The 21,397-nt window shown below is 46.0% G+C and overlaps 3 protein-coding genes across 3 annotated transcripts in view; all 3 read right to left on the bottom strand.

The window, feature by feature from the left end:
* Positions 1–853: 853 nt before the first annotated feature.
* Positions 854–3,071, bottom strand: LOC149336538 (endothelin-converting enzyme 2-like). Its single transcript, XM_089554724.1, has 2 exons — positions 2,946–3,071; positions 854–1,267 (listed from the first exon to the last, which is right to left on the bottom strand). Exons 1-2 carry the CDS (start codon positions 3,069–3,071, stop codon positions 920–922), a joined length of 474 nt encoding a protein of 157 aa, XP_089410850.1. The 3' UTR covers positions 854–919.
* Positions 3,072–4,067: 996 nt separating this feature from the next.
* LOC149336537 (neprilysin-1-like) lies at positions 4,068–13,386 on the bottom strand. The gene is made up of 5 exons (XM_089554165.1): positions 13,353–13,386; positions 8,803–9,090; positions 7,644–7,841; positions 5,847–6,082; positions 4,068–4,082 (listed from the first exon to the last, which is right to left on the bottom strand). Exons 1-5 carry the CDS (start codon positions 13,384–13,386, stop codon positions 4,068–4,070), a joined length of 771 nt encoding a protein of 256 aa, XP_089410291.1.
* Positions 13,387–15,649: 2,263 nt separating this feature from the next.
* The window catches only part of LOC149336536 (uncharacterized), a 53,116-nt gene continuing 47,368 nt past the window's right edge, over positions 15,650–21,397 (bottom strand). Inside the window, exons 11-13 of the mRNA XM_089554164.1 lie at positions 19,602–19,739; positions 18,545–18,724; positions 15,650–15,844 (exon numbers count right to left, since the gene is read on the bottom strand). Of these exons, the coding sequence (XP_089410290.1) occupies positions 15,650–15,844; positions 18,545–18,724; positions 19,602–19,739 (513 nt within the window). The remainder of the gene's footprint in view (positions 15,845–18,544; positions 18,725–19,601; positions 19,740–21,397) is intronic.

Here is a 21,397-nt window from a genome sequence, read left to right as displayed (position 1 = left end):
CGTGCTTTCGCTCAGATTGGAATGTAGGAAACATTCTCTGTAATTTTTTATAAACGCCACAAATAACTGCATCTGCCAGTGATACAGTTCCTCGCCTTAATCTAGAGGCGAGGTTTAATCAACCTCACGATGCCTGTCTCCTTCTGTAAAGCCTTCAACCCGTCCCCTTTGCTGCGCGTTTCAATCAGTGCGCCGCATTAACGCACCAGTGTTAGCTGTATAGGCAGTTTAAGATATGGACGGTAATTTTTCGTGGACATATTAAGCATTTAAGCAGCTCTAAATTAGTAGCGTTTCAGGTGGTTGGTTTAAACGGCCTACTACTAAAGACAAAGGTATACTTAGCGATGAGTCCCTCATGCTTCAGCGGCCGCTGAAACCAACGCTGCAATGAATAATACAATAAAACACTCATATTCATTAGGACGTGAAAGATCTGCGCATAGTTTGTAGCCATTTGAAATTTCATGATTGGGCAAGCACAAGTTTTGTCACAGCTCGTGGGCTCAGTTTTAGTTGTAGCGCATAGTACCTGTAGACTGCTGGCGAAGTGAGAAACGTGCTGTAATTGCTGTCTTGTCGGTATCCACCACTGCGGCGCTCCAAAGTCTAACCGCTAGGTTTCGCTGGGGTCCTCGACGTGGTGACTGCAACCTACATCAAAATGGTGCCCGGTATGAAACCGCTATTAAGTCGCGGAGCACCGCCACGCAATTGCGGCTGAGACATGGTAGCGGCAGCCGAATGGGAGACCATACTGGTGCGAAAGATCCCGGAAAGCACTAACTAACCGACACGCTCACGCAACGTTCCAACCAGTACTTTTATTAGAGCTTTTGCATCATTCAACAAGGTATTATAGACAAGGAGAGATTGTGCTATTAGAAAAAGGTCTCGCGGTTGCTTTGTGGCGGGGCAGCTACGTCCAGAAGGAGCACTTGGAATATGGGTCCATAGGCGCTGTGATGCGACAGCCGAAAGCCGAAGAGAAGGCGGCCATGTTCATCGCAGGCACGTTGCACCGCGCCCGGGGGCTCGCGTAGCGCCCACTGGACTTGCGGCTGTCCCGTTTGCACAGCGTCATGCAACGGCCTACGAAGTAAAGTTGATCGGCGGTAAGGTTGAGGCCTGGGAGCGTCTGAGTTTGCTGGTCGCTGGGTAGGCTCCGGAGCGCCCGGTAGGCCGTCGCAGCACCCACAGTATCCCCTATATTCTCCGAATCCACGAGGTCGTCGAGACTCGAGTCTTTGGGAATCGAGCGTCCCGCCTGCGGTAGGCCAAATCAGATACGCTTTTATGCGAAGCATACTAGCCGCACAACCGAGCTCTTCCTTGCTGCGCCGCGCGCGGCCGCGTAGCTACCACTTGACCTTCATCGGCGCACCACGTGATATGACGTCACAACAGCTGTGAAAGCTGGGGCTCAACTCGTGCGCTCGCTTGCGGACGCGCAGCCTCCACCGGCGGCCTAACTCCCGCTCCTTCCGCTAGGGGCGCTGACGTCACAACAGCTGTGAAAGCTGGGGCTCAACTCGTGCGCTCGCTTGCGGACGCGCAGCCTCCGCCGGCGGCCTAGCTTCGCATCCTAGGCTTAACCATAAGCTAAGCCAGGCCATTTTTTTCTCCCAGGAGATACGTGTAGCGCGATGGGCAGACACAAGGTACCACAAAAGAAATTTCTGCTAGAATTGTGTGTTTCTGATTTCTGCCGCTTGGTTCCTTTGACCGTCAATAGACGATTTGCATCAGCATTAACTACACCATCGAAATTTCACCAAAAGTGCGGAGCGGTATGGCGCACCCCAAAAATTTACTTGAGGCATTTACGAAGCTTACGTGCCATTGTTATGAAAGCATTGCAACTCTATTCCATTTATATTAGAATTTCGTTCTAATTGTACTCAAAATTTTTTTTGAATCTATTCCGCTTCTATTTCTTTATATTTGGTGCAGTTCTAAGTGCTACCACTGACTGTTACCGGTTAGCATTTCGCATTTTCCCCGCCTTTAATGACGTCAGTACATTTCGACCAACCGTGAGTTTTGTAACACCGCCGCTTTTTGGTCGACGTCACGTGTTGTGTCCATGAGACATCTAACGCATTCGCATTATACTTTAGAGGGAAGAAAATGTGTTCTGAAAAAGTAAAAAAAAACGTAAATACACCAGTCGGGTCCGTAGTGCAAGAAACGGATTTTGCCTGTCGATATGATAAAAAAATGACACCTTAACTGCGATTTGGAATTTTGTTTTAGCTTGAAACGCCTATATACGTATGTACTGTGGAAAAAAATTCAGTTGACAGTTCGCGCATCCGTTCTATGTGTCGTTTCTCACTTGTGCTTATAAGTTTTCTCAGAAGCGTAATCATGAAAGAACACGTTAATAGATGGCGCCAGCTACAGCAGTAGAGGAGTGACCACGTCATCAGGAGGCCAGGCTCACTGTCACGCGCCCAAGCAGTTTGGCAGAATGATACAGTTACGGACGATTCGCCCTTGTAGCCTTGCCTTCACTGCCAAAAGAAGCTGCCGCCGAGTATAGATTGAAACGGGCACCAGAAAACATGGTGTGCTTGATAGCGGACTGCAGTCCGTTTGGGTTTCATTGAAACTTTAGCCTTACTCATGTTCTTTGCGGAAGCAACGCCAGCTCGGACCGAGTGGTGCAAGGCACCTAAGGAAATATCAAAAGGGAATTCCTGCATGCCATGGTTCTGAAATGAAATGATGGTCGCCGCTACTGCGGAAAATTTTCCTTACATCGTATTTTTGTGCCGTCATAGAAACTTTGATTTGTACGACATTCCTCTTTCATTACAAGTGAGTTATCCCATTACAAGGGGCTGGTAGAAACTAACTTTGCTGTACGCCTCTTGGTCATGTCGAGGTATGACAGCAGCTTTGGTCACTGATTGATAGACGTCTGGAGCAGTCTCACTCACTTGTGCGTAGGACTCACGGAGGCAAAGCGTGCTGTTTATGTAGCGGGCTCGGGCGTCCGCTGTGATCCAGGGATTAAGTTGTCCGTTCTCATCATACTCTATTCCGACGACGTCATAGGCATTCATGATGCGGTGGGCCAAAGCCTGCAGCGAAGACAGGCAGGTATCACGAGGAAATAAAACCTTAGTTCATTTCAAGAAAAAAGCAAAGACTGCGCGAACTAGACAGGACACAACAAGACTTTCGTTTCAGTCTCCTGGCCTGACTTGTTCACGCAGGACACTGACTTGTTCACTGCTTTTTTGGTGCAAGCACGATTAACTTTGGACTTATGTTAGAGCCGTGTATACTTTTTGTGAGTTCTGAATTATAGCAGAACCCCCAAAACCTTAAAGGCAGCCACTCGCTTGCAAAAAGAAATGTGCGGGCTCCCTGCGATTCTGAAATTTGCGGTACCTGCTTGCTACACCGCGATTGGTTCGCAAAGGTGAAAGCGCCCCCTATTTCTTGAGATCGGTCTTTTTGAAAAGCTCAGTGACTGTGAACGTGACATGGCCGCAGCTTTCACATTTCGCAAGATTATCAAGTGAAAGGGAGCAAATCAAGCTTCAAGAAACACATCTAGTTTTCATGTCTGCCCCGCCGCGGTGGCTCATTGGTTACGGCGCTCGGCTGCTGACCCGAAAGACGCGGGTTCGATCCCGGCCGCGGCGGCTGAATTTCGATGAAGGCAAAATTCTGTAGGCCCGTGTGCTGTGCGATGTCAGTGCGCGTTAAAGAACCCCAGGTGGTCGAAATTTCCGGAGCCCTTCACTATGGCGTCTCTCATAGCCTCAGTCACTTTGGGACGTTAAACCCCAATAAACCAAACTAAACCAGTTTTCATGTCTGCCGCCACGTACTCCCTGATGCTGGATAGTAAAATTCCCTGCGAGAATTTCGAATTTTTGCTAACGCTCATTGATTTCCTATGGCCGTCCATGGAAACAGTTGGTGTGAGCGCAAGCACAGTTAGAACAGCTTTTGCTCGGCGCGCAATTGCTTTCTTAGAACGCGAAACAACACTTTCTAAAATTTGGCATGTGTTTGAAAGCAAGCGACGAAATAATGCTGCGGTGGTCTCAATTTCCAACCGTCTGAATCAGGTATTAAAAAATAACAAATTTGTACCGGGAGTATTGTTAAACATTAAAAAGGTTTCTTTTAAAATGAATCACTAGAACTTATTGCGGAAATAAGAATGAAACGGTTTTCGCTAAAAAAAGCTTGGATTTATTTCGTAATTATTAACTACAGAAAGCAGTCTGTTCAATTGCTGCATGTAAAACAAGAGTAGGGCGTAATCGGAGTTAAGGCGCATCAGAAACCAGTCTTTGGGCCTGTCCCCATCGTCATATACATTACTGACTTGCCAAAAGCGTTATATATATTGAAGGCAATTGTGTACGCTGATGACACTGCCTTAATCTCCGCTGTATTCTGGTATAGCGCTAGTGCGGACGTTCGGACGAATAGAAATGGAAATTCGCACACCAATTCAGGATTGCTCGAGAGGGCCGTGGTGTCACACGCGGATATATGGAATAAAAATCTCATGTTAAATTGTGCCTATGACGTCGTAGCATGAAAGAAATGTCATTCTGAACTATAAGGATGTAAAGTCATTGCTGACCTAAAACTTATATATGTCTTTGCTGTTTTTACACTAAAACCAAGCATAACTAAGTAACTCAAGGCAGAGGACGGCACCAATACATTACCTGGATCTCTTGGGGAACAGTTTTACTGACAGCAACAAATCGAATATCTCTACAAAAAGTTATCCCGTATCTGCTTCACACTACTAAAATGCCGGCTATATTTTTTATGCAGTCACATCTAAGAACAATATATTTCAATTTACTTCACAGTCACCTGTCTTAATATGCTGAATTCTGGGACCACATCTATTCGATATACGTGGAGGCATAATTCAAAATTTAGGAACGAGGAAATCAGTTCATAACGTCAGGTAGTTATGTTCATACGCTGCCTCTATTTCTGTCTTTAGAGACACTTCTTCATCTATCAGTTGAATGCGAAAATTCCTAAATGGTGTACCGTTCGATTCGAAGCAACTTTCCAATATTTTCGTCACACCTCGTATCGTTTATAATACGAATTACGCAGAGTAGAAAGAAACAACTGCCTCACCCCAAATAGCATAAAAATGTACTGAAATACACTTGTATATTGTCGAAACTCTAATTTGGAAAGAATTCCCATTTTGAACAAAGCAAAAAAAAATGATATCATTGCAATACTGAAGTCGTCCTTCATAATGTGTTTTGGTTTCCGGCTGCAGAATTCTTTTCCGGTGCAGAATTCTTAGGCTACCTGTTATGTACAGTTTCTAACCAATATGTATACTGATCCCAACTAGTCGATGAGCTACGGATCGAGATACTGGTTCAAATGGCGTTTGTGTTCAGTTTGGCTCCGACTGATTAAATCAATGTGTCAAAGTATTGTGTTTGAGCGGCAGTACAAGTAAGAACGTGGGCGCTCTTTCTTTTTTCCTCAATGCTGTTTCGCATTATATTCGTGTTAAAAAGGCTATATCACCGCTTTGGAAGAGTTTGGCGCCCATTATAACCTGCTGGCCGTCAGGCGAGTCCGGCGGAGGTGCCAACCAGCACAGCGCTTTCTTCCAGTAGAACTTAACACACTACCTCTATCTCTAAAGGCTTCTAACATGTATTCTGATTCACGACTACTTCCCTCGAAAGAAGCTATCCCTAAACACTGCATGTTATGCGAGGGTAGAAAACTTCGGGTACTATGGTCGCGAAACTTGGATGGCTGTCGATTCTGACCGACGCTCCCCCAGACGGGATAAACGTCACTCGATTGAAACTCACTTCGCCGAGGCTTCCGTAATTCAAAGCCGGGTTGCCGTCACTGTAGAAGAAGACGGGCTGCAGGGCGCCTGCTGGAACAACCAGGGTGTTGCCTTCGTACACGTAGTACGCGGTCGCCCTGCTCATGTTAAAGAAGACGTGTGTCTGGTCCGTCCACTTTTGGCGAACCCGGGCAGATCGGGCCTTGAGCCATGTGTCCAGGAAGCGGGCGGTCGGTGACATATCCGGAAAAGACGCTGCGCAAGCAGAGATTGGTGATTTTTGTCACCAAGAGGATGCTTGAAGTGGACTACATCAATATAACAACCTAGCGTCTATGTTCGATTGCCATGCAAAAATTGATGCTTAAGCAGTTAAAAGGTTTGGTTTATTGGGGTTTAACATCCCGAAGCAACTCACGCTATGAGGGACGCCGTAGTGAAGGGCTCCGGAAATTTCGACCACCTGGGGTTCTTTAACGTAGTAGAGCAGAACGTTGGGCCAGTTGGTGTAGCGACGTGTGTACACGTGTTTCTCCCTCCGTCTTCTGTCATTCTGCGCAAAGTTTTCTTGAAAATTTCTTTAACGTGCACTGACATCTCACAGCACACGGACCTCTAGAATTTCGCCCTCATCGAAATTCGGCCGCCGCGGCAGGGATCGAACCCATGTCTTTCGGGTCAGCAGCCGAGCGCCGTAACCACTTAGCCATCACGGCTGGGTGAAGCTGTTAAAAGGGCTGGAGACGGTCAGACTATCGTCGGATACCGAAGGAATGATATCAGCGTTAGAGCTTCTTTGCAGGTAAACAGTAGAGAGGCCGGACAACTTCAATCAAAGCAAAACAGTAATATACTTCTGTTCATTGCTCGAATCAGGTGCAACGTAGCGTTTGCCCATTAACGCTTCGCAGGGCTCTTCTCTGACGCTTATACATATGTAGTTACAGAACAACACGATGTAACGGCAATTCAGAAGTGGCGCTTTATTTACGAGTTCTTACAGCTCAAAAGGTGCAAGCAATTGAAGCGTCATAATATTACTAAAGAAGGAAACATTTTTCTCTGGAGCTGTATTTTTCGTGGAGCAGATTGAATTTTACCAACTTTGACTTGGCGTCTCAAATACACAGCTTACTTTTAAAAGGCACAGTGTTCAAAATATCTGGCATGTTCTAGAAAAATGTACATGGATCTTTGAATTCATGAAGACTCAGTCGAGAAGAAATTAAATAACCGCACTGTAGAAGCATTGCTTTAATCTGATATATGTCTCGTTTACAGCTCGGTGCTTATGGTTGGAAGTTTCTAGCAGGCTTGTATTTGCGACAGCTGCGCTTTCACCGAAAGCAATCAATCAAAAGAAGGTTTCGTTGCTCGAACTTAAATGCTATTATAGAATATTCGACTGACATAAGGAGGCGGATAATGAGTAACGGATATGAGTAGCCAAGCGATTGCGTCTCATTGAATAAGCGTTGCCATGTTTACGTCTAATACCAAATGGAAAAGAGGCGGCACTATAAACCCGTCGAAAAAAAGTCAAAACTTCATACGCGTTGCGTAAGAAAGTATATATCATTCAGTCAAGATTCTTCTACGCTGAATGTGCGTACACACTGCGCTTAATGGAAGCGAATGAACGCTTCTTGACAATTATCCTTTTTGTTTTCTTTACATTGACTTTCGCATTCTATGAACGAACACAAAACGGGTGAAGTACCTTTGTGAACAAAAAATACGGCAATTCGGCTTAGATCTTCCCATAGCATGCTCTCTGGAGAGATCAAGAAAGGAAGATGTTGTTTGAAGCACTGACCGTAGTAGTCATTTACGAATGCTTTGCCCAGTCTTTGGCCAGGGCTTCCAATCCGGGCCTCCATCTTGGCAAGTTTTCGCAGGGCAACTTGGCGCAGTGGGTTTTTCAACCAAGTGGAGTCACGCAGAGTTAGTGAGAAGGCGTTGCTGACGTTGGAAAACATGGCCCTTGCTTTCCTCATTGCGTCCTTGGTGACTTCTGCGTCGAGCAGCGGAAAAGAGAACAATCAATAGCGCTAGTTTCTTCAGGTTAGCCAGCGGAAGTGGAATGGATACATGGGGCGTTATGCATCTTATTACTGGGGTAGACAATTACTACAGTGCCGTAAGAGTCTCCTGCGGGGATCGTGGCGTCACCACAACCTGCTCACAGGATTGTGAGCGAACTGACCACAGTGGGAGGTAGCAGTCCAATTAATTGATCCAATACACTGTAGCGCAGCAAAAGACGAGGACACAAGAGACGAGAGACGAACACCACGAGCGCCAACTTCCAACAAATTTTATTCTCCTGAAGCATCACATTTATACACCAGAAAACAAGTAATCACAAGTGCGAACAGTATCAATTCCTGAAAAACGAGCTCTTTATCTGAGAGGAGAATGGAAGGTGTGCTTACACACGAGCATCCTGACCTATTCATCTTTTCGGCTTCAATGATCTCGCGCGTTACCCTTTCTCTGCGTTTTCCTATTACCAGACTTTGATCAAAAAAAGGCTTACTGGTTTTTGACTTGCATGCGAGAATGTGGTCAACCAGCGATCCGCCTTGCCCGTTTCTGACGTTGCGAGCGTGTTCCATTAGGCGCTCGTTCAGACATCTCCACGTCTGGCCGATATAGTGTTTCCCGCATGACAAGGGAATTTGATACACATCACCTTCATCGCACTTGACGTAGGGCTTCTGGTGCTTAGTTGCGCATCCGCGCGCTTTGTTGGTGTTGGTTTTTCCCATGTTGCACAACGGTGCAAGTTTTTTCGGCGCCGAGAACACGACGGTCGCATTCGCTCGTTGACCAATTCTTTTCAGAATTAATTGAACTTTTTTTATCTTTAAATAATCGAAGCTCAGCATGTACAAAGGCACTGTTCTTCTGGGAGCATATCTTATCGATAAGGCCACAGAATATGCGCACCCTTCTACAAATATGGAACTCACTGGATCTCAGGTAGCGGGCGGTCACGGCGAAGTCCATGACCTCGAGGACGTGATCGTAGCAGACTTCCTCACTGTCGATTCCGACGGGCACCATATGTGCGGCCGACATATAAGAATTCAAACCCTGGAGCAAGCTCCAAGACAGCAGGGCGCGTAACCCGTCTGGGCCAAAGTCGGAAGACTCCAGCAACTCCGTAAGGGCTTGAAGCAGCTCTTTCTGAAAGCGGATCTCATTTCCACCAGTGTATATTCCTTTGGTGTATCTGGCCACGGAGCCACTCCATTGCTCTGGAAACACAACACGCGTCTAGTTTAGCGACCATCGTTACAATTATGGGGCGTTTAGATGTGCAGTCGCGATCTTCGTAGTAGCATTACCAATGCTAACATCTGGATGAACGTGACCTGCACTTGATTGTGAAACAAAGATAAAAGACGTTCAAGCGCAATGCTGCGATCCGCCTCCCCATTGGCTGCGACATGAGGTGGATCGCAGCGCTCTGTCAACAGCAGGTGACCGGACCGGGCCACTCTGGCTACTATTGGCTACAATATACAGCCAATGGCGAGGTGCGGTTGCCAATCTCCCAATGGCCGTGTAGCTTTCCACAGACGCTTGAAAGATGTGGGTATATCTAAGTGACCAATCACAGAGGACCCAATGGACACGAAATGGACAATACAAAATGGGCAGCTTATAGAATACGGCCCCAGGACTCTCTTTTGAAAGTTTGCGCTTTTTTCACATCTGCAGTTTAAACACGAACACTCTGCCTGTTCCTTGACAACGCCTCGGCGCTGATTGGCTTATCACGGCGCTTATTGGCGAAGGCAGAGAGATTGTGCATGTAGATTTCGTGTCAACGGGAGTCAACTCGTGTTCGTGTCAAGTCACAGGAATATGACACTGCCTCAGCTGCTGCCTGCCCCTTTGTCAATGGCAAGCGACAGCTATGCCATCGGAGCATGAAAGAACTGAACGCAAGTGAATCAGCAACGTTTATGTTGTTCCGCTCATATCGCCAACTTTTAATTTGAAAGGAAAGCAGTGTCAGAGTACCGAAGACGAGAACGCCTCTGCAGTTGTGCCCAGATAGCATTCGACTGGCTTCCTTTGTTTTAGTAGCAGTTCGCACGCAGATTGCATCCTTGCGCACAAAAATAATCAAGAATCTGCGTTGTAGGATTGTCTTCAGAGGCCAAGTAGGACAAAGAAGTATCTAGTCAAGAGGCCGTCATTTTTTTTTTTTCTTTATTGTGTCACGGATTCTCTCCGTGTAGGGGGCAGAGGTAAAGGCAAAATGCCTGACAGAGCCTCTGCGCCCCCACAGTTCAAGGCAGCATAACGTGTCATTTACACACATATTTGCTAAACATTTTTAGCACACAACAGAAAGCAAAAAAAATTCAGTTATTTAGATCACATGTCTTCACAGCATTAGTTTTTCTTGAACATAGTATATTTTAAAGAGGAAGAAAAGGCATAAGCAATACGTATTATGTAATAACAAAATTGGCTTGCATCAGAAGCCAATCAAAGAAAAGAAAAACCACAATTCATTGGTCCGAAAAAAAAATCGCATTTGCAGTAAATAGATCAGTACACACAAGCATTTCAGAAAAAAAACAAGGTTTAGACTGATGTGTAGGGTACATGCTGAAACAATGGCAAATATATTGTACAACCGAACAGAGAAATAACATAACATAACATAAATAATAGAAATAACATAACATAATGCAACGTAGCTGAGGTTACATGTGTTATCAGGGATGAGCGCAAGTTAACAAAAAGAGAATGCAATGTCACTGCCCACTAATAGCTTTTTACAGTTCTTTTTGAAGTTGTGGAAGGATTGTGTGTATTGTACATTAAAGTGATCACTGTTTAATATGTTAATTGTTTGATAATTCAATGTTTGCCTTCCGTAATTAGTTCTTGTGGCGGGCTTGAGATGGTGTGGTCTACGTATTGGGTATGAAGTGCAACTGTCTACGGGTATTGTGTGCAGCCTATTTTTATAAATCCACTGAAGTAGTTTGAAATAATAAACTTGATCTGCTTTAAGCATGTTGTGTTTAATGAAGAGCGGTTTTGTTCGGAGTCCTCGTTTGTCACCAATATAGTTTTCACACATTCTCAATATTTTCTTTTGTATCATGATTAGTTTGTTGTAGTTTGAAGCTGTCGTAGTTCCCCATACTAGAATGCCGTAACTGAGTTTTGAATAAAAAAGTGAATGGTATAATGCTTGCTTCAACCAGGTGGGTAGTATATTTTGTATTTTATACATGCAACCAGTAACTCGAGATAGCTCACTTTTTAATTTGTTAACGTGAGTATTCCATGTAAGGTCCTCTGTAAACCATACGCCCAAGAACTTTTGCTCTGTGACTTCTTCCAGTATCGTGTCCTCAAATTTCAGATGAACACAGTAGGGGTCTCTTTTATTTGCTGGCTTAAAAATTATGTATTTGGTTTTGCATGTGTTTAAACTCAGCCGGTTGCTTTTAAGCCATCTGGAAAGATGCAGGAGGTAACTGTTAGCTGATGATTCTATGCCCTCTTTTGTGGTGCCAGTGAAGAAGATATTTGTGTCGTCAGCATACATTATTATTTCAGGGGAGTTTGGTATTGACGTTATATCATTTATGTATACAAGAAATAAGAAATTTGAACAACCGTTATTAAATGCATTCGCTTTTTATGTGTAAAAGACATTCAAACACACAACCAAAGTACCGAAAGTGCACTAGATAAAGAAGCATGAACTGCATTTAACATTTTTTATTGCGTACATGGTCTACTACACGCTTTCTTCTTTATTTTTCCTTGGGCAAGCGAAAATAGTGACATTTATTTAGAAAAAAGGAACCCATTTTCAAGCACATTTGCGGTCAAAATTCAGCCAGGAAGCTGGACCCCAAGTTAACACTGGTAGGGGCTGTATTAGTTTTGTGGGTACAGCCTACCAGACCGCACTAGCGTTGGCGTGAAACTGTGCGCAGGTGCGTATTGTTGCTAGGCTCGCAGGTCCACGTCGTGGGAATGCGCTCACATGCCTGCCAGCCACTTAACAAGCGTGCGGTACGCTTAAAGAGACAGCCCAGTGTACGCACCATTTTCTAGCCGATTAGTTGGATTTCTTTGTACAATAGCTAGGACTACTCCTTGCTGTCTTCAGGTGTCTTGAACGCAAAAGCTGAGCCTCACCATCACCGACCTGTATTGTCACGGTCTATGTACCATCATGTGCTTTGTTCAGGGTGGCCCTTGATTCTGCGTATGCTGAACTCACGCAGAGCATAATGCGTCTCACGGACTAGGCGGCTGATGACTAATTCCGAATTGGTTCCAATAGCATTTGGAGAACGTTAAGCAAAGAACCTGCGTGTAGAGCACACTGCGGTTCAAGAAGAAGCTGTAAGCTTTTGATTCCAAGAAGGAAGACAGCCAACGGCGTTGAGGCGTCGTGGAAGCTAGTGCAGTCAAATGTAATCGGAATTAACTGAGATTCGGTTGTTTATTCTTTGTGTAATTGTTGATTTTCTTTATTTCAAATTTTTTGGCTTTGTGTCTTGAAATGTGCTGTGTTCACCTCTGTCTTGTAGGAAGCGTGCTGTCAAGGAACACCGAAATATAGCTTCTTTTCTTTTCTTCTGTTTTTCTGCTCTTATGTCAAGTGAAAAAATTGGCGGGTCTTAGCATTGGTTAAGCCTGGTAGGTTCCGAAAGCAATACACCTTGGCTACGCCTTTGCACTACTTGTGGTGTACCTTGGTGGTGCCCTTGGTGACGTCATAAAGAACGCAGCACCTCCAACAGAAGGAACGCAGTGCGCTGCGTCTACAGGTCACGCGTGGCTACTGGCCGCCGCTGCGCGACGACTCGACTTGGTAGCCCCTCTCACCTTGGTATTACGTCACGCTATGACGTCATTAGGCATGGCATGACGTCAGAGATCATTCTAAAGGTCAAACGTGGCTACCGGCCGCCGCTACGCGAAAGGCCGTTCATGAGCGTAGTATTGCTTTCGCAATAAAATAGTGTTTTGATTGATTGACTGGCTTGACAAACTGGGCCCAGGTTGTACAGGAGTTTGCCCAGGGCCCACTTTTCATCTGGAAAGATATATGCTAAGAAGGTGTGAATTAAGGCATCTGAGAACCCCGGCGAATTTCGTCGAAATTTTTCTCACGAGGGTTCGGTTAGCTGTACCAGATAACTGCCTAGAATTGAACACTCCACGGGCGTTCGAGATGCAAGGCGGCATGCCTGCAACGGTGAGGCCTCTCGTTCTACCTACAAAATTCGATACTTGGAACGAGTAAGCATCTCTGTGCTTTCTTCGCCTCATATCGTGTATTTGCACACAGTTAAGCTGGAAACGTAGGCGAAGGACATGGTATTAGCTAAACAATATACAGCGTTTCATCATCGACATCCGCTCTAACTGCTCTGGTTTGTTTGCACCTACGCATTCTTAGTTTCCATTAGAACGTCGGCTGAGCAAGGGTGTTTTAATCACGCTCAGCGAAACCTGTACTCACCTGACGTGACGTGCGAGGACGTGTAGTTGCCCATATCGTGAATGGTGGCAGTAATAAACCGCGTACTTCCGTTCACGTGCTTCCTCACCGCCGTTATAACTGTGAACAAAGCATATGTAAATGAAATATTTTTTCACGCTGGAGTGATACCTTACTACAAAGACAATAAAAAATATTTTCTGTTAAGAGGCCACTGTAGTCTGCTCCGCAAAGCCGCCAAGCATATTTGACGTCGGGAGAGGATTTTTTAATTTGGAAGTGCCCCAAATGGCGTGCCTAATACGTTGGATGGTAGGCTAAGCATGTACAGCCCCCGTCAAAAGTATACAGCCCAAGGGGTTTGCTTCTGAGCTGTTTAGCGGGGCCCCCTAGCACGTCTAACAATCCAAAGCTTGGGAAAATTAAGGACGCATAGCCATTCCTCTTTCGAGAGATTGTGGTCGCTGATAATGCATAACGAGGCTGACTGCAGGCCTCAAAAGCAAACCCCTTGGGCTGTATAGTTTTGACGGCGGGTATACATTCATACTAAACTGTTTTTATTCCCATGCCACGCTAGGAAGTTGGAAAAAAAAACATATCCCTTGTAAACTAGAAATGTGCTGTCACAAAGCACTGAAGAAGTAGAGGCGGTGAAGCGATATCACCTGCTATTATCATGATGCTGCGCGCGAGATATGAGGGTTTGGTTTATGGGGGTTTAACGTTCCAAAGCGACTCAGGCTATGAGCGACGCCGTAGTGAAGGGCTCTGGAAATTTCGACCACCTGGGGTTCTTTAACGTGCACTGACATCGCACAGTACACGGGCCTTTAGAATTTTGCCTTCATCGAAATTCGACTGCCGCGGCCGGTACCGAACCCGCGTCTTTCGAGACAGCAGCCGAGCACCATAACCACTGAGCCACCACTGCGGCCGAGGTATGAGGGACCCTTATGGAAGGCTCTGAACGAATTACGGCTACTTGGGGAAGTCCACAGGCAATATTACTTTTCGGCGCCACCAAAATCCGGCCGCAAAGCCAGAATGCGAACCCGCCACCTTGGCAACAGCAACCATACGACAAAGCCATTGAGCCGCCGTGGTTAACCAAATCATGTCAGTGAGTATTAAGCCTGGAAGTTACAGGCAGGGGAGGAAGGTTTTTTGTGCGAATTGGCGCCCACAGAACAACAGGTATGCTAGGGCAATACGTCGACACTCGTGTGGAAGTTAAAGTGGTCATAATGACTTCGTGTTTCGATGATATTTCTTTTCGATCATGCATCCCCGATACACCAGTGGTGCGGGTGTATTCTGCCTTTTTAGTCAACCTACAATTTGTTCATCACAGAAACGTGCACCACTGAGAAGAGTCTGCACCATTCTACATTCACTAAATGTGAGTAGTAGGTGTCCCTCGCGAAGAGGCTGTGACTAGTTTCTGTCGAGTAGAAAATCAGCGACACTTTAACATACCTCGTCACTCCTAACGTAACATAACAAGGACAAAATTCTCAGTCCGCAGGTCAATGAGCAAGCGTTCATTCACGACACAAAACCAGAGTGCTAATAGGACGTCGTTTTACAGCAGAGGAAAGTGCACACACCGTTACCGTCGCAAAAAATTCTAGACTTGCTCGATTTGCAATGTTCACTTCGGTCCACATCCCTGCTTAGCAACTACAACAACAACAAAAAAACTGCAGTGGACACTTAATAAGGATATGACGTAATAGAGTTAATGCGTTAATGTCCATACATGCAGAATTGGTCAATCTCTACTTTACATCCATAGACCTCTGGGAGTCCTGATGCCGCTCCTGGCGCAGTGGTGCAGCGGTTAAGAGATACGCCACTGCCCTGCGATAGAAGGTGCTGCCAGCGGTGGGGCTTGTAAGACCCAGGCTGTTCTTCGCGAGCAACCTCTAGCGCCCAATCATTGAACAGCCCTCTGCCTCGGCGGGCAGTTTGCTCACAATCCCGTGGGCAGATTGTGACGACGCAACAAGCATCACGTGCAACTGGGTGACCCACCTGACCCCGAGGTTGCCCTCCTCCAGGCATTTTTCGCGCACAGCCAACGACGCCAGCGCTGACGCCGGCTTATGTGCTACAGGGGGCCCTTAAAGCTATCGCGTCAAAAATCGAAGTTTCTCTTGCGCTCCGGCACCAACCGGTGTCGTGCATTTGCGTTATTCTTGGCAGTCCAGTGAAGGCCGGTGCCGACATCACGTCATGCGTTAACCGGTAGCGTAAAAGCAGCGCTCAAGCTCTCGGGCATGCTTTAGAGTGAGTAGTGCATAAAGCTAGAAGAACTAAAGAATGCGCTTACATGCTTCATCGTAGTTGTACAGCGTCTCACCGATACCCCGATGTCTTCCGGAGTTGTAGCCTGGGTAGAAGGACAGCAGGTAAGAGTAGACCCGACGAACTAGTCTTGGCCCGTTATTCCTGCTCAGCAGGGCTTCACGTAGCTCGAACCACTGTTGCCGCATGTCGCTGATCCGGAACTGCAGAGACGGCAAGCCGCGTAACGAAAAATGTGTTTAATGAAGCTCTCCATCTCTTCTACCTTTACCATAGTGCTTTCATCATCATCATCATCAGCCTGACAACGCCCACTGCAGGGCGTAGTCTCCCATGTCTCTGCAATTGTTTTAGAAGCTGATTCCTTATTATGTAAATAAAAAAGAAACGTAAATAAAGCTCTAAAATAATTTTGGTTTCTTTTTTCCTCTTTAGTAATGGCCTTCTGTGATGTCGGGTGTCATCAGTGCAGGAGATGCAGGCATAGTTAAACGAGATTTAATGGAAGTCACGCTTAGCTGGTCTAGATTTCTCGGCACCAAGGCTTTCTTGCGGTATCGCATCGCACGAGTCGATGCGATACAAAACTGTCGCAGCAGCCTTGAAATTCATACGATTCAAATACATCGTAAACTAACGCTTGCGGACACCTCATTCTTAAGCACTAAACTTCCTGTAGACCACATAGAGTAAAAAAGCGCTTGCTGTGTTTTTCCGCCCCAGGCGCAGTTGTTTCTTTGCTACGCCTATCGAGTGACCGGAAAAAAGTCGAGCGAGTTGACCCTTATCGGTTGCGGAGTTCATTTTTTTTTCAGTGCAAAGCTTTCAATAACATGGAACCACAGCGTCAATGACAATCAACTGTAGCATATAACGTACACATCCGAGGGGTTGCGCATCTAAGAGTAAAAAGAAATAAGAGGTGATAGATTGGATTGATGCAAAGGATAAGCAGGGCATTCTTATCTACCCTCTCTTTCTTTCTACTAGAGGTTTGCAGACAGGAGCACCAACACTACCACTACGACCACCACCGTCACTTGGACCTTCACTAAGCCTCTACCATCACTGGAGTCCAGTCACTACCACCTGTCACTGAGTGCCCTTACCAAGTTTTTAGCGCCAGTGTTTCTTTATAGCCGATGTGCGATTATAGTCGATGCTTGTTTCCTAGCCGGTGTTATACCAGGGCAAGCTCCCTCTAAACGCAGCATTTCGCGGTTGGCAAGTCGAGGCTTCTAACATATGCCGACGCCGGACAGCTTTCCCCGTAATGGCCTCCCTAATGGACTCGCTCTAAGAAGACCCTGCTAAGAAAAAATTAACATGCGATCGCATGATATGATGTGACAGAGTCTCTGAATTAGATGTCGCCGTTGCCTTCTCGTTGCTCTGCCTCGTGGGCGCGTGGATAGTGGAGGATTCTGGAGCGTGAAGGTACACAGTGTGGGTGGGAGTTTACTAGAGGGTGAAGGAGGGCATGAGGATGCTTTTAGAGGTTACTGAGTGGAAGTTAGATGGGCGCCTACAGGAGGGAGATGCTCTATTACTGGTGTGTGCCTGAAGTTGAACCTTCGTTTGGGTGCCTGAAGGAAGAGACCGATCGGAAGAAATCCGATCTACTTCGATCCGACAGGCGCGCCCGAGAGAGGAGACTTCATACAAACAGACGAAGGCTTTTAGTATGGAAGGAGTGCTATAATTAGGCATAGCCTTCAGTGGGTATGCAGTAAAAGGTATGAGCGAACGCCGCTATCTCAAAGGCCTTCTGATCATGAATGCTTGCGAACAGCGTGATTTTGGAAGCCGGCGTCTCGCGCTCGTAGCTTCCACTGCGCAGCTGCATACAGCTGACCCAACCGTATTTCCAGCCGTATCTGGTGTACAAGGTTCTTGCTACATTATACGCATCTTCACTCTGATGGTGTCCTTGGGGGGGGGGGGGGGGGGGGGGGGGGGCGACGAAATCACCCTGCTTGATGCCTCATGCATTCGACGGGACCAGACATAAATGTCTATATTATCAAAAAGTTCATTTATAAAATAATCCCGTCATCGGCTGACCAGCAGTTACTTCGATATAGCTTCAATTTTCGTGAGGGATGCAAACAAATCTAAAAATTCATAATTTCTACAGTGCGTATTCTGGTTTGCAAGCCCCTCTCACTGGAGGACGAAAGAATGCGAAAAATTGCTTTTTGTCAAAACGAAGAGATGAAAACAGCAATCTTAGCAAATGCGTCCGAGATCACTAATTTCCGGTCCTACTGGCAAGACTACAGGCAAAGCATTCAAGGCAGTGATAATCCCAGCAGCACTAAGGCCCTGACTGCGCTGACCCGTTTAGGTCTCTTCACTGCAGATGGGCTAATTCCTAAAATCGCCATCAACTCCAGCACCTAATTCATGCTCCATCAGTATATGTGGATTTGGCTGTTCCGACAAGGGACGCTACGTCCGGAATGTACGAAGGAATGCCTGTCTGGTGCCGGGATTGCTTGCAGTGATAATCACGCTGGCATGCTCGAAGCCTATTTGTTTACCTAGTTTTGCGTAGTGTACTACCAGAACGCTGCTTTCAGCTTCCCTTTTACTGGCGTCATTTTTAGGTGGCTGCAGGCTTTCTCGGAAAACTTTAAAATAGCTGGTGCACGTAAGACGGCCCCTTACAAAAACGCGTGAAGTCATCAACAGTTCACTGGGGTCCAGCCAACTGCACAAGGCATTGGATTATAAAACATGACCAACAGCACTGAAGCACTAGGCTTGAACTTAGGCAGACTAGTTCCGTAAGCACTGAAGGAAATCTCAGAACGTAGGCAGTCTATGCTGGGAGAGGGCGACTAAAGTCGCTTTCGCCCCGACAGTGATTTCAACCGCAATGTTAACCTGGATGTACACACCTGCATGGCCCGTTTTCCTCCGATGAAGGCAGTATCGGAGAGCTTGAAGTCAAACACGGCGGGGATGCCCAGGTCAAGTGCCAGGCGCACCGCCATGTCCACAGGGTTGACCGTCCGGGAAGCCGTCAAGTTGAGCGGGTCCAGGTTCAGCCATACCATCCACGACTTCAGCACGGCAAACTGTGCACAATCCAAGAACGCGGATGGAGTCAGTAAAAGAGCAAATAACCTTCATACGAAACTGTCAGACTAATTTCTGCCAACCGAGGAAGAATATTAGCAATAGTGAGAGCGGTCTTCATGGTATCCCATGCCCGTTCCCTATTATGAGAGCGCTCCGTTCTGGACCCACATAGAGCAAACTTCCGTCAGACTATCGCATTAGGCACTTGTCTGAAGGAGGTATACTTGCCCTTTAAAGGGAAAACCTTCACATCTTCAGTAAACGGGCCTCAACAGGTTCTAAGACGTGGTGGAGGACGCGGTGTATTACAAGTGAAGGATTTCTTTATCGCCCCTCTATGCTCTCTGAGCCGTATATCTAGACGGTCTAAATATGGAGGAACCTCGGAAGTGTACAAACTAATAACCCCCTAGCTCGCAAACACCGAAGGACCCGGCTTGATTTCGCGGCACCTATTTGTTTACCTTTTCTACTTGTCTTGATCTATTGATGGCTCGCTATAGAACACAGTGATTTATTATTTTGTTTTGGAAAGGGGTTGTGGAACTGTTTTGCTGTCGATTTAAATATATTTGCCCGTGCAAGGAGCTGAACCATGTTCCTGGCAACTTATATTATTGTGCATATGTTGGCTGTCCCTGGTAAATCAAGCGCATTCAGCTGATTCACGACTGCGGCTGGGTATGTGAAGTTTAGGTGAATTAGGAGGAGTTCATGCTCATCCCGAGGAAAATGCCTTCTACGTTAAAATCACTGCAGTTATTTTGTGACCGATGAAGCGGATTCTCCTCAGGAGAAGTGGCTTCTACTGTCCCTCAAATAATTGGCAGTGTGCCACCCATGACAGAAAGCGCGCCTTTTCTGCTAACTTACCTCAGAGTCTTCAGAATTGGCGAATGTGATGCAGCCCTGGAAGATGCCTGCGGCTTTCTGCCAAGCGCTCTGGCCCGTGGCAGGCACCCTTGTAGCCTTGAGGGCCGAGATGGTTACAGCGCGTAAGGCGTTCTCAGCCTGCATATTTGTACAGGACCTTTATGAAGCTTAGGACTCTGTTAACATTTATTTAAACCACGGTTAGGTGGCCAATAGTTGACTGATGCACAGCAGGTGTTAAGCTTCTAGTTGGGATAGGCTGTAGCATAGATCAGGCACTTGCTCAGCTTATGAAAGTTATTCTGCAGAGTTTCAGGTTCAGCTTCCGAATGCAATGGTATTTTTGCGAGGTCATCTAAATGGACCTGATGCACCACTGGTCATGCAGAAGGAGGCGGATGCTGCACCACTGCAAGCTACATGACTATTCCAGCAAGTAATCCATGCGGTACTAAACTGAAATCAGAGTTACTTCATCACTCTAGCCGCATAAACACGAAGGACCATCCACTTATTGGCAGCAGACTGCACCTGGAGTTATAACTTAGAGTAGCTGCATATGCATCATCCACTCATTTGAAGGGTGGAGGTAAGTGAAAACGAGTAAATTTCACATTTTCTCCCAATGAAAATTTCGGGATTTTTAAGCAAAAAAAGAAACAAAACAAAGTCATGAGCAGTACCGGAACAGTATTATTGTAAAGATGTGCTTTCATTTATATGACATCACAGTGTCGACTCTTGTTGGAAAGACAGCTCACTTAAGCGGAGATAAAGGAGAGGAGAAAAGAATAAAGAAGATGCTCTGTTAGCATCATGCAGCCAAGTGCCTTGAACGTTGCAGGGACAATACCTGCTCTGCAACGTCACAGCTCCCGCCGTGGAGTCGCCAGTGTTGAATGTTGGCACAAGTGATTAGTATACAGGGCAGACATCACCCTGTATACCGATCGCCGCTGCTTCGCATGCGTAATTACGCAGATAGAGTAGGAAATACACAGGAGAACATCCCGGAACGCGGACTTGCTATGAGCGTCCAGACAAGTAGAATAGCCATAGAATACGAAAACCTCTGAGCTTCGAATACGAACAAGCAAACCAACCTGAGTAAACCAAATTTTGTCTCCTGATTTTACTCATTAACGAGATTGAAAAAGTAAACTTCCTGTCGTTTTGTTTCAGTCTAGTAACTTAACCTAGGAGGAACACATTTGTCCTTTTTTATAAATAATCCTTAAAGCATACTCATGACCATTCTGTATAGCTCAACCAGCAGCTCCTTTGCCCCTTTTCTTGTCTGTTAATGGCAGTAACAAGCATAACGCGTTACGACTTCGTGGTGCCATCGTACTCACTACGGCACGGTCGTATATTCAAGTACACATTGAGAATAAATAAGGCATTAACGCCAAGTAACAACGTCAGAAACACTCCTACCCAAAAATTCTCGACAAAACCATTTTTGTACGAGAAACCAGTTTAAGAACGCAATTTTTTTTCGTATATTGTAAGATTTCACTATAACAATCAACATATATGCACATCTGTCGTCGGCAGGCTTGAATGTTCTTACTAATTACGTTCTTGCTGATGTCAGAAGCGTTCGCCATTGGTTTTCTATGGCAGTCGTAACTGCTCCACTCTTAAGAAATATTTTGCTACACACCGCAAGAATGGACCTTCAATATTTTCCATAACAATGCCTGAGAATGTTTCAATATTCAGAATTTTTGTCCAAGAATGTTGGAGAGAAGGCACCAGAGAGTAGGTAAACCAACAGGGACGACAAGTTAATG

The sequence above is a fragment of the Amblyomma mixtum genome, chromosome 7 (assembly GCF_055824585.1).
Source record: "Amblyomma mixtum isolate Tamu chromosome 7, ASM5582458v1, whole genome shotgun sequence".
Taxonomy (NCBI): Eukaryota; Metazoa; Arthropoda; class Arachnida; order Ixodida; family Ixodidae; genus Amblyomma; species Amblyomma mixtum.
This window is presented reverse-complemented; position numbering and strand designations above follow the sequence as displayed.

Coding starts and splice junctions, on each gene's coding strand:
- LOC149336538 (XM_089554724.1), bottom strand. CDS start 3,071: ATGAATGCCTATGACGTCGTCGGAATAGAGTATGATGAGAACGGACAA. Junction 1,268..2,945: donor TCCGTGAGTCCTACGCACAA/GTGAGTGAGACT, acceptor GGCCTACCGCAG/GCGGGACGCTCGATTCCCAA.
- LOC149336537 (XM_089554165.1), bottom strand. CDS start 13,386: ATGGGCAACTACACGTCCTCGCACGTCACGTCAG. Junction 9,091..13,352: donor GTCCTCGCACGTCACGTCAG/GTGAGTACAGGT, acceptor TTGTGTTTCCAG/AGCAATGGAGTGGCTCCGTG. Junction 7,842..8,802: donor CGCCCGCTACCTGAGATCCA/GTGAGTTCCATA, acceptor TGCTCGACGCAG/AAGTCACCAAGGACGCAATG.